Source organism: Tarenaya hassleriana, unplaced genomic scaffold (genome assembly GCF_000463585.1).
Source record: "Tarenaya hassleriana unplaced genomic scaffold, ASM46358v1 Cleome17, whole genome shotgun sequence".
NCBI lineage: Eukaryota > Viridiplantae > Streptophyta > Magnoliopsida > Brassicales > Cleomaceae > Tarenaya > Tarenaya hassleriana.
The window spans coordinates 2,474,956-2,488,231 of record NW_010965122.1 but is presented as its reverse complement, the minus strand read 5'-3'; the positions used below and the strand labels follow the sequence as shown (position 1 = coordinate 2,488,231).

Genomic DNA, 13,276 nt, shown 5'->3' with positions numbered 1-13,276 from the left:
AGATAAAGGCATATGAATGACTGGTGTTAAGGCCATATAAAGAATGACTTGAAAGTGTCAAGCATACTTCTTGAAAGAGGAAAATGCTTGCATTCGAAAGTGAAGGGCATCATAGGACATGATATACTTTTAACACGAGGCTAAACTAAAGGAATTTAGCCAAGGAGATGATCAATCAATAATCATGATGACTAGTCAGGTCTAGTGACATGCTGACGTAAAATGATATCTAATGCCCTTATGGCTTCTTATTATTTTCTTAAATTCTTGCTGGTAGACATCATTTTTTTCAGCATTTTCCAGCCAACATTGTTCCTAGGATTGCCTCTATTGGAAGGTTTCTTTCTTTCCTTCAAGACAATCGTAGCAACTCTGGTCACCGGATGGCATGATATTCCTTCATTACACGAGAACTTTTACTTTGCACCGTACCATCGTCCAAATCTTAAGCTTATGTCTTATGACATACTTGTGGCATCACCGTTCCTATGTTTCTGATACTTCTCGTTCCCTGGGGTTCCATTCCCCTTAGGTATAAGCTGAATGCGTCCTCCAAGCAATCTTTATTCTCCATTCCCGAGTACAGGTCCTTAGGTATTTACTGGGGAATCCCGCCATGGTAAAGAATGCAAAAGCAGATGACCTTATAGGTATTACTTGCGTATTGTCTGGACCTATTTGTAGCGATCTCCCATGCATTGAAAACGTTTGTGATGGGATTTTGAAGCTACAGGGACTTCTGTTCTCGAGAGGTCAAGGCTAGCGCCATAGAAGAGAATAAATGTCTTATCCAATACTCTTAAGGCCAGTAATTATGGTACTGAATTTACTCTCCGTTCGTGTGGCATTTTGATCAGCCCTAGCTTCGTGCAGGTCGTGATTCGTGTCCCAGCATTAAATTGGAGACATTTCCTCGATTATTGATTGATCATCTCCTTGGCTAAATTCCTTTAGTTTAGCCTCGTGTTAAAAGTATATCATGTCCTATGATGCCCTTCACTTTCGAATGCAAGCATTTTCCTCTTTCAAGAAGTATGCTTGACACTTTCAAGTCATTCTTTATATGGCCTTAACACCAGTCATTCATATGCCTTTATCTTCTAACGCATGATAAGTGTGATCTTGTGATCTGATTATCCAACTTACATTACTTGTCAAGATTCAGTATGCCTTGTGCATTACCAATCTCGAATCTCAAACTCGGTTTTCCACACTTATAGATAATCAAATCAAACGTCAAGTTAGTGAACTCCATCGATCGAGGATCCTTATCCTAACAAGGTAATGTTTTTCTTCTCCACTCTCTTCAGATGAATTGGGATTTACCTAATATCTCTAGAACGTTCTTTTCTGTTGATAGTATGTCCAAGCCGTTATTATAAACTGGCATCCTACTCTAGATGCCTATGAGAGTATCTCTTGATTCTGATAAGGCTTCCAACTTCTGTACGCGTAGATCTTCTAACTTCCAATTGATTGGAAGTCAATCCATTCTCAAGATCTTTCTAGAATTTGTTCTCATCGATACCAGTGGTAAGAAAATTCAATATGACACTGGTATGGATTAGGTCATGTAGACTTGGAAAAGGTGAATCCCCTGTACTGAATTGAAGGCAGAACAGAGGGGTCCTTACTCAAACGAACTATTACACAAAGTTACCCTCGTATAATCCATAGCTCATATGGTTTGCTCGAGGAATATTTGGAATCCTAACAATGCATCATATGACAAGTAGAGTCAGAGTCACTACACTGACGTGGATGGCTTAGCATCCTTAGTGACCCACTTGATGACAACTACCAAAAGGTGTCATATGCGCGATTTCCTATAGAAGGATTTGAAAAACATTTCAAAACTAGTTTGAAAACCTTTGAAAACAATTTTTCTGATATCAGTTGTTACGCAAATTCCTTTCCCTTGGAAAGAACTGCTCTGATACCATTCGCTGTGACACCCGAAACCCGTGTCCCGCGAAAACCACGAGTTGCGCCACATGGACAAAAATAAAATAAATACAATTACCGAAAATACGCGGGATTTAAGAATTCTCAATTTATATACATATGCAGCGGAGACAAATGCAATTACGGTAGTGTAACTATCGGAAAATACAAAACTCATAAATCGACACTACCAATCTTTTTGGAACAGAAATCTGCGTAACTCCAACCTAAATCTTCTCGGTCTTCCTCCTCACACTCCTGGCGCTACTATGTCCATCCAACGCTCCTCTTTGCGCTATCTCGAGCTGAAACGTTGCATAACAACGTCCTAAGCTACATGCTTAGTGAGTACTTCGGGTTAAACCCGAAGATCATACTCAAATGGCAAATGGCCAAACACAATCAATATTATACATACACTAGATATAAGTGTATACATATATACACACTTCATGCCAGGAGGTTGTCAGTTGTGTACTGACTTCGCTCGACATAGTCGGTGGTGGCCTGGAGTAGGCACCTGGCGTTCTGGTATCGAGAGGGGACATCGGTATCAGAAGGGATGGTTGATGTATTATGTTTTATGGAGTGGGGTATTGGGTTGACATGTTTTTATTGTTCCGGCGATTGCCGAGGAGAGCGGGGGATGTGCGTTGCACATGGAGCGTCCTTACCCACGTGTGTGATGCACACGTGGAGATGATTTGACGGTACGGTTATTACTGAGAGACCCGATGGGTCGAGCTATGACTTGTGTACATATGTCCTGGACTGGTGAGACCAGATCCTTGCGGTATCCTATGTGTGCGATGCACATAGAGATGATTTGACGGTTAAGTCCGATGACTTGTCAAGCTCTGCCCGTGGGCAACCAATCACAATCATGTCTCCTCAATATGAAACCCGACCCGGGTCAGAGATCATAAAGAGGAGATCCCAACAATGCAACCATCGGGATATCACCTCAAACCCGCTACAATCACACGCTCAACCTTATCCCGGCCCTCCGGAATAAAGTCTCACGCCATGCCAACTACCCGGTTCCCCAATCACACACATTCATATATTATTATACTTACTCGGGTATACACACATCCTTACTTGTTATTTTGGGTTATCTCGTTTCCTTTACATTCATTTTATTCTTTTTATCCTCCGATCCGATCAAATTGGTTCCGACCATTCTGGATTACCAATTCATCTCGTTCCGAAGGTTTTACTTACCGTAAGTCGGTTTCATTCAAGTTTCATGAGGTTCGGGTAGGAAACGGGTCTAGGTAGGTCACGTATAGGGGTCGGTTGCATCGAATTTCGTTCGGTCCGAAAGAACGAACCAAAACGGGGAGACAGGTGTCCAGAACGGACGGTCTGCCCCGTCTGGAACGGACGGTCTAGTGGCTTGGTCCCTTCGGTCTGGCCGAAGATGGAACGGACATTCCGCGAAAGGTGGAACGGACGTTCTGGGTACAGAACGGACGGTCCATGTCCAGAGCGGACGGTCTGGACTCGTCTTCTTCCCCCGAAACCCTGCGAACCCTAGAACGGACGGTCCATGCCTGGAACGTTCGGTCTAGGCGCACCAGGAACTTCGGGTTTCCAATTTTTGCACCAAACTCAACAAGTTATACATAAAAATGATCCCTAGAACATCAGGAATCCAAATCTAACACCAATTTCATGCAATTTCCACTCAAAGCAATCAAATCTCCATTTTCAATTTGATTATCATTTTTGGGCATAATCCGAAACACTCACTTAGCTCAAATTCGAGCTTGGGGTTTCGTTTGGGATGTTCTGTAGGGTTTGATTGCTGTGTTTATTTGTTGATTTCGACCGAAATCGGGACTCCAATCGAAGGTTGAAGTTTCGGACTTTTGAGAGAGTTTGTGGGGGTTTCCAATTTTTGCACCAAACTCAACAAGTTATACATCAAAATGATCCCTAGAACATTAGGAATCCAAATCTAACACCAATTTCATGCAATTTTCACTCAAAGCAATCAAATCTCCATTTTCAATTTGATTATCATTTTCGAATTTAATCCGAAATACTCACCTGTGTCATTTCTGAGCTCTGGGGTTTGTTGCTGGGGTTTCCTAGTGTTGATTTCTGAATTTTCTCGTCGATTTCCATGCGAAATGAGCTCCGATTTGAGAATTCTTAGTCTGAGCTCGCAAGAACACGAGGGAGAGGGTTAGAGCGAGCTGTAGGCTGAGTGTGAGCAGAGTGAGAGAGTGAAGCTCGTGTAGAAGAGATTGGCCGCCTCTGAGTCAAGCAGGAGGTGTCAAACGCCGGTGAAACCTCGGAATTCCGGCGGTCTCTCAGCATGGAGAAGAGGCGACGCGATTTTTCTCAGTCTCACGTCGTCAGGCCGGACGGTCCGGCTAGGCAGCCCGGACGGTCTGCGTCTCCCAGACCGGACGATCTGCTTCCCAGACCGGACGGTCTGACCAATCTTCGCCCGTTTTTCTCGCTCGTTTCGGTCCAATCCTTCGGGTCAACTTGGTTAGGTCTGATTCTATGTTCTTGAGCATTTCTCCGGCACCTAAACGATCCTCTAGGATTTGGTGCGGAGAAGAGAAACTCTCGGGGCATTATATTCCGTTGGAATAGTCGATCTTCTTTTCCTTGCCTCTTCTTCGTTCGGCTCGGTTGTTTCACGTTAAACCAATTCGCCCGAGCGGCTTCACGTCGTGGTCTATTCCTCGTTAATCCTGTTAACGAAAATTAAGGGCTTATCGCCTAATCATCTCATTTCCATTGATCAAGCGTCGTCAATTTCGGTTTATATCTCTCTAATCCTTTTACCGAAATTCGGGGTGTTACACCTGTACAATTCAACTCGACAATGAACTCCGCACTCTCACCATCGGAGATCAATCCGTCCACCGTCCACCAATACTGCCAACGGATCAAAAAGATATCAGATCTTTTGACCAACCTCGATGCATCTGTATCTGAGAGAGCTTTAGTTATGCATACACTTAATGGCCTTTCTGACAAGTTCGATAACATTGTTAATGTTATTCAACACCAGAAACCTTTTCCATCTTTTGATGAAGCAAGATCGATGTTATCCCTTGAAGAACAACGTCTTCTCCGACATCGTCGTCCTGAGCCGACTCATAGGGATAATGGCTCTGCCCCCACTGTCCTCTTCACCGGATCTCATCCAAATCAAGCTACGATGCATTCACAACCATCATATCATCACCGCAACCGATCACGAGGACGAGGAAATAGAGGCAATCGGGGGCATCGCAATAACGCTCAAAGCTGGAACGTCGGGTCTTCACCGACACAGTGGAAATCACACCACCCGCCGTCATCTTCGATGCAATGGAATCCTCCACATCCTATTCACTCATACATGCCACCGTGGAATCCCACAGGATATCCATCACATATCCCTTGGCAGTCTCCTTATGGTGGACCCTATTCACCATACCCATATATCCCCAGTGGCATCGTCGCTTCTTCTGGTTTCTCCTCTGGTGTCACATCGCCAACACCGACCTCATCGCCACAGACGGCTCTTGTGACTCAAACCCAACCTACAGTACCGGATAATGGCTCGATACCCACTTCATTTACACCTCCGCCAGGTCTTATCCAAGCGTTTAATGCGACGCACATCTCTGATCCCGCCGACGCATCGTGGTACATGGACACTGGTGCCACCACACACCTGACATCGCAACCAGGTACTCTCGAGACCACTTTTAATTTGAGCATCATCCTATCTGTTTATGTCGGTGATGGATCCCAAATCCCTGTCACTCATACTGGCCATACTTCTATTCACACACCTACCCATGCATTTCACCTAGACCACGTGTTAGTCTCACCATCTATCGTCAAAAATCTCATTTCGGTTCGACAGTTTACTCGTGACAATAATTGTTCGGTTGAGTTTGATACTAATGGTTTTTCGGTGAAGGATCGACGAACACAAATGGTACTGCTCCGATGTGATAGCTCGGGTTCCCTCTACCCTATGTTACCCACCATACCATGCGCTCGGCACTCCACCATTCCTTTTGCTCTTCTTACTCCGGGTTCCACTTGGCATCAACGTCTTGGACACCCTGGAGACTCGGTTTTTCGTTCTTTATTGTCGAGTGGATTTTTTCGTTGTAATAATGACAATGCACGGATTTGTCATGCTTGTCAACTTGGAAAACACACTAGACTACCTTTCAATAAATCTCTTTCATTGGCTCAATCTTCGTTTGAAATCATTCACTCTGACATTTGGACTTCCCCTATACCCAGTATTAGTGGTATTCGCTATTACGTTTTATTTCTTGATCATTTTTCACATTTTGTCTGGGTTTATCCTCTTCACCGTAAAAGTGACGTTTTTGCCAAATTTTTACACTTTCACTCTTTTGTACGTACACAATTTAATAAAAACATCAAAGTTTTTCAATGCGATCACGGGAAGAATTTGATAACACGGCTCTTCGGGATTTCTTTGACTCTCATGGGATTTTACCTCGTTTTTCTTGTCCTCAAACATCCCAACAAAATGGAAAGGCTGAGCGCATGATCCGCACCTTGAATAACTTAATTCGAACTCTTTTGTTTCAAGCCTCCATGCCATCGACCTATTGGGTCGAAGCCCTACACACCGCCGTCCACCTTATCAACATCTTACCATCGGTATCCGTCGACAACCAAATCCCGTTTACATTACTTCATCATAAACCTCCTTCGTATGACCATCTCCGTGTCTTCGGATGCTTATGCTACCCTAACCTTCTTGCTACATCGCCTCATAAACTCTCACCTCGGTCCACGCCTTGCATTTTTCTTGGATACCCGAGCCATCACAAAGGTTTTCGGTGCCTTGATCTTATCACTCGAAAAATCATTATCTCACGACATGTGATTTTTGACGAGACTAGCTTTCCTTTTTTCACCCATGGATATCCTTCCAATAACCACTATGAGTTTTTGGATCAACCCGAAGACCCGTCACCCATCCTTCGCCCTCTTCTCCAAATGCCAATATAGCCACCACCATATAGACCCATCGAACCTATACAACCACCTCGTCTCCACTCTATGACCACGAGGAGCCAACACGGTATTTCCAAACCGAAACATATACCAAATCTTCACACTTTTACCATCTCACACGTCCCTAAGACCCACACACTAGCCCTTGCGGATCCTCATTGGCGTGAAGCCATGCAAGATGAGTTTGATGCTCTTATTAAAAGTGGTACTTGGGTCTTGGTTCCAAGACCACCGGATACTAACGTTGTGCGTTCTATGTGGCTGTTTAGACATAAATTTCATGCAGATGGCTCCCTCGCTCGGTACAAGGCACGACTTGTGGCAAACGGCAAATCTCAACAACAAGGTATCGATTGCGATGACACCTTCAGCCCTGTCGTTAAACCGACAACCATACGCACTGTTCTCAGCATTGCCGTGTCGAAATCTTGGCCAATTCATCAATTAGACGTCAAAAATGCTTTCCTCAATGGTGATCTCAAAGAGACGGTATATATGTTTCAACCGCCGGGTTTTCGGAACTCTACTCATCCAGACTATGTGTGCCGCCTACAACGGTCTTTATACGGTCTCAAACAAGCTCCTCGTGCATGGAATCAACGCTTCACATCATTTGCCTTCAAGCTCGGATTCTCACAAAGTCGCAGCGATACATCTTTGTTTGTGCTTCGCCAAGGCAATGAACAAGCAATGCTCTTGCTCTATGTGGACGACATTATACTCACTGCCTCATCTAATCGGCTTCTCAATCAGATTGTATTATCTCTCAAGACTGAGTTCGCCATGTCTGATTTAGGTCCCCTTCATCACTTTCTTGGAATCACGGCCGAGAAGAACTCTATCGGGTTGTTCCTTCACCAGTCATCTTATGCTGCGAAAATTCTCCGACGCGCAGGTATGGAGTCTTGCAACCTCTGCATCACTCCGGTAGACACTAAACCTAAGTTATCCGTCGATACGGGTGCACCGGTGGCTGATCCAAGCTTGTTTCGTAGTATTGTCGGGGCACTTCAATATCTCACTTTTACAAGACCAGACATCCAATATGCCGTTCAACAACTTTGTTTATTTCTACATGCTCCACGGGAACCGCATCTCCAAGCTATGAAGCGAGTTCTTTGCTATATTCAGGGGACCATTCACCACGGCATTCAACTACGTCCTAGCACCACGTCGGAGTTAACGTCGTATTCCGATGCGGATTGGGCTGGTTGCTCGGACATGCGTCGTTCCACCTCGGGCTATTGTGTATTCCTAGGTGATAATCTCATTTCATGGTCTTCCAAGCGTCAACCCACGGTTTCTCGGTCAAGCGCTGAGGCCGAGTACCGAGCTGTTGCCAATGTCGTCGCATAAACTTGCTGGCTACGTAATCTCCTCCTCAAACTACATTGCCCTCTCTCCCACGCAACATGTGTGTATTGCGACAATGTATCCGCTGTATACCTTTCCACGAACCCGATGCAACATCAACGGACTAAACATATCGAGATTGACATCCACTTTGTTCGGGAAAAGGTCGCTCTTGGCTCCCTCCGAGTCCTACATGTTCCATCCTCTCGTCAGTTTGCCGATATCTTCACGAAGGGTTTGTCCACTTCACTCTTCATGGAGTTTCGATCCAGCCTTTGCGTTCGGTCACCTCACGCTACGACTGCGGGGGAGTGTTAGTGTATCCCTTAATATCTGTTAGTATATTATATAATATTATCATATCTCTCTAGATATACTTGTCAATATCTCCATATCTTTCTGGAGATTCTATCGATGTATTATATAATATTGAGATTAATGAGAATGGATGACACAAAGGATTTTACCAAATTACATTATCGTCATCCTAAAAAAATGACAAGCAAAGAAGAAATATATATGACTGCTAAAACGTATGTATTATACTTAAATAAAAATGTGGTAATAAGTATTTATTAACCCACTAATGGGAAAAAAAACGGCAACACAATTATTCAATACCCACTAATCCACTAATGACTACACTTATTAATAGAATAAATAAAAATTATTATAATTTCAGATTATATTTAAGTCTAATTCATATTTAGCCGGCTATAAAGTCTCTTATGATTGTGGATCTGAGTAAAGCCAACTCTTTCAACAACAAAGCAATAGTCTTGCAAATCAATAGCATTTGTGATCAAGTCTCATCAAGTAAGTATCTCACAATCAATCTATATGATTTAACATGTGTTTGTGTATCTCTTTCTATATATGTGATATAATAAAATATAAGATCAATCATTTCATGCTTTGTTTTCTACAGAACAAGTGATTTACATCATTATTAATTTTAGTTAATGAAAAAGATATTTTGCAAAATAAGGACAAGTGGATCACAAATAAAATGAGCAATGACGAATTGCACAAGAAAAAGCAATGGACAACCTCATGTGCAAACCAATATAACGAGATATATGCGGTAAAAAATGTATACAATCAAGTAAATGTCTTTATTTTATCAGGTAAATATATCTATTCATATTTTCCGTTTGATGAAGGTAACAAAATCAACATTTTTACATGTGGACGGATAAAATTGCAATAGACAGCGTCATTTTTTTTCTATGTCCCAAAATGACTTATCACCCATATACAAAATTTACCCCCTAACCTTTTTCGCCATCTCCAGATCTATACAAGAGCATATAAAGTTGAAGGTAGAATCAAGATGTATCATCTTACCAATCCATTGAGTCTTACAGATAAAGGGCATTTATCCAAAGCATCCAACACACTTGAGTAGTTACTCTGATTTTCAGATTGGGAAAACATCTTGGTCATTTGCTCAATTTTTATTGGTCATTTGATACGTTTATTATTTTGATAAATCCACATCATCTTCCATCTTATCATTTGTGTAATTTCCATTGTGCAATTAAAATATTTATAGCCGATATATAATTTGTCACTATAGTTTACACTAAAATAAATAATAAAAATACACAAACATTATAGTAAAACAGTATCATAAATAAAAACTAATATATATGATTTTACATTACAATATAATCTAATAAAAATATATTTTTCCACATCAAACAAATATTCTATGTTCTATATATATTCCAACGTTAATTAGATATTAATATACCATTCAAAGTTTTGACATCAAATAATAAAATTTTTATAAAAATATATAATTATTTTTAATAAAATATATAGAGTAATTTTTTAATATAATCATTTTAACTATCTTCTTGAGAATAATATAAAAAAACTTAAAATATGATATATATTTTACAACAAAAGTATATTAATTTTTAAATTATTATATATTTTTGTTATATATTTCTAATTTTTATAATTTAAAAACAAATTAAATTGACTTAATAAAACTTATATATAATCAATTTTACCATTTATTTTATTTTTTAAAATTCTATTTATATATTTTTATTTCTCTATTTTGCTGCGCTTCAAGATTAATTGAAAACCTCTCCATAATAGATTCCAAACATAGATAAAGTTTAGTTAATAAAGTATATTTAGATTGTTTAACATGAAACATTATTATTGTTATGTGAATATATGTTTAAAAAAATAATAAAATCCAAACTATTATATTAGTTAAGCATACATTTCTTTGTGAAAAATATATATATTATATTGACATATTGTATTTAATGCATATATAAAAATAATTTTATAATATAATAATACAATGATATTTATATTCTTTTATTTTTTTAATTCTTTAGATATATATAAATATAATTTTTGTTATATTCATAAAAATATTTCTCCATAGCAAAAAAGAAAATATTTTATATTAACAACAAAAAAGAATAAACCATGCATCATCTTCCACCGTATCATCCATGTGGCAATGTTAAAAATTTTTATTGGTTATTTAAAATCTTCAATACCTACATATAATTTAATTAAATTAATATTAATGTTTATTTTTTGAACGAGAAAAATAAGTGTTTAAAAAAATTAGGTGATACATATAACAAAAAATTAAGTAAAAATATAACAAAAAATTAGGTGGACTCACGAAATTAGATGGAGGAAGGACGGTCGCCCAGTGGAAAGATATAACAGAGGAGTAAACCCCGGTGGATGATGCTGATATCGAAGAACTCGACGAACTAGACATTCTGTCATTTTCGATAAGTAAAATATTACTCTATAATTTTGTAAGTTTATATTTATTGTAAAACATTTTAACCATTTTGGTGATTTAAATAGAATTTAATATTATTATTATTTAATTTATTAATTAAAGTTTGAATTGATGTGTTTGTTTTAGATTTTTATGTGAAAACATGATTTGTGTACATGGTGTGTATATATATATTGAATAAATGATAATATTATGAGTAATTAATTTCAAACTTACTGATTATAATATTCATTCTTATCAAAGTTATGAATATCGCTAATAACAAACTTCATAAACTTAGTCATTTTTCATTCAATTTATTATTATTTTTAATAAAAGATAAATTAAAAATTTTAAATGTATATAATAAAATTGAAATTGAAGTTGAATCATTTAAATCGACAACTATATGTTATACATACAGGATGTGTATGAAGAAATAATGTCTGTATATATGTATGTATATATGTGTGTATATATATGTGTGTATATATATAATATGTAACTATGTATATATATGCGTAGCAATAAAAACACTCAATATATGCAATATATTAATATTTATTTATTTTTATCGTTCACATATATAATTTTATAATGATTTAATTTTATAAATGTATTTTTTCCCTAAATAAACAAATAATGCATGACATATTTCACTAAATTTATCTCAACAAATATTATAATTAAAATAATTACCAAAAATTCCTCTTTATTACATTAAAAATCTATTTGGACCTTATTTTTTAAAAATCGAGCATCATGGATCGAAATCCATACTAATCTCGAGATTCAGAGCCAGCCATATGATTCGAATTCAGAACGGAACAGATACTTTGAATACTATTTCACCGGTTAAGCTATCCAAATTCGGTATTTTGATCTTAACTTTTATATATCATTATGATTTTTATTTGATTAAAAGAAAATGAAGATACATATTTTGATCTTATTAGATATTGTTTAATAAGTTTTGGGGGGTGACATTTCGGTGTATTGTTCAAGATGAAGTTTTACAATTTATGATTCAAAAGAAAAGTTGTAAACTTTGATCTCGAAGTGGAGAAAGAAGAAGTTTTTATAGGTATATGGTCTGTGAAGCAAAGTGTGCAGGTAAAATCCTCAATTTTTTTTTGTTGTATTATAATATAATAGCGATGGTATAAGTATGTAGAAGTGAATGTTCAACGTATACAAAGAATTGAAAAATGGTAAAATATAACATCTTTATATAGATGAATGTAGATCGAAACATTTTATATAAATTTTTTTTTTAAAATATTATGTATATTTTATTATTCTAACATTTTCCATTAATATTCAATTAAAAATATTGAAATAAAATTTTTCGCATAGTGAAAGGAGAAATAGGGTAAGACCAGCAATGACTATACATGCATTTTTCAAAAAATATATATGAATAATTTTATATTATAATAATGTAATGATATTTAAATTTCTTCATTTCTTCATATATATATATATGTATATATATATATATATATATATATATAAAATTACACTACTCTAATGTTTTTTTCATAACATCAAAACAAATATATTACAATAATAATAAAAAGAATAAACCGTGCATCGCGCGAGTCTTATCTAGTCTATATATATAAAAGTTAGATTTGGAGAGATTTGGTGAATCCATGTCCTCATCCATGTGGCATTTTGTTTTTAATCTTTTATTTATCATTTAAAAACTCATTAACTACATATCAATTGGTTAGATTATCACTAAACTCTATATATAAAAATAATTATTATTTAAAATTATAAAATGCATATTACAAAAAAAAGGAAAACCCACTAAATATTTAGGACACATAAAAAATATTTTAACAAAAGCATTTTCATCATATGTGACATTTATTTTAATTTTTACACTACAAAAAAACTGCGAAATTCCAACGGATTTTTCCAACGGATTAATCCGTTGTAATTTTTCCAACGGATTTCCAACGGGATACCGTTGGAATAATTCCAACGCATTTCTAACGGATTTCCAACGGACGTCTAACGGATTCATCCGTTAGAAATCCGTTGGAAATGTCCAACGGCATATCAACGGATATTTGAGTTGAAAATTTTCCACGTATATTCCAACGGCAATCCGTTGGAAATAACGTTTGACGAATTTCAACGGCAATCCGTTGAAATTATTCGAACGTTATGAAA

General features: G+C 37.4%; 2 protein-coding genes across 2 annotated transcripts in view; both read left to right on the top strand.

Annotated features, from left to right (window-relative positions):
• Positions 1–4,792: 4,792 nt before the first annotated feature.
• LOC104810179 lies at positions 4,793–5,919 on the top strand. The gene is made up of 2 exons (XM_010536376.1): positions 4,793–5,648; positions 5,885–5,919. The coding sequence occupies exons 1-2, from the start codon at positions 4,793–4,795 to the stop codon at positions 5,917–5,919; spliced, it is 891 nt and encodes a 296-aa protein (XP_010534678.1).
• A 3,412-nt stretch (positions 5,920–9,331) lies between these two features.
• The window catches only part of LOC104810178, an 8,889-nt gene continuing 4,944 nt past the window's right edge, over positions 9,332–13,276 (top strand). Inside the window, exon 1 of the mRNA XM_019202158.1 lies at positions 9,332–9,406. Coding sequence (XP_019057703.1) covers positions 9,332–9,406 — 75 coding nt within the window. The remainder of the gene's footprint in view (positions 9,407–13,276) is intronic.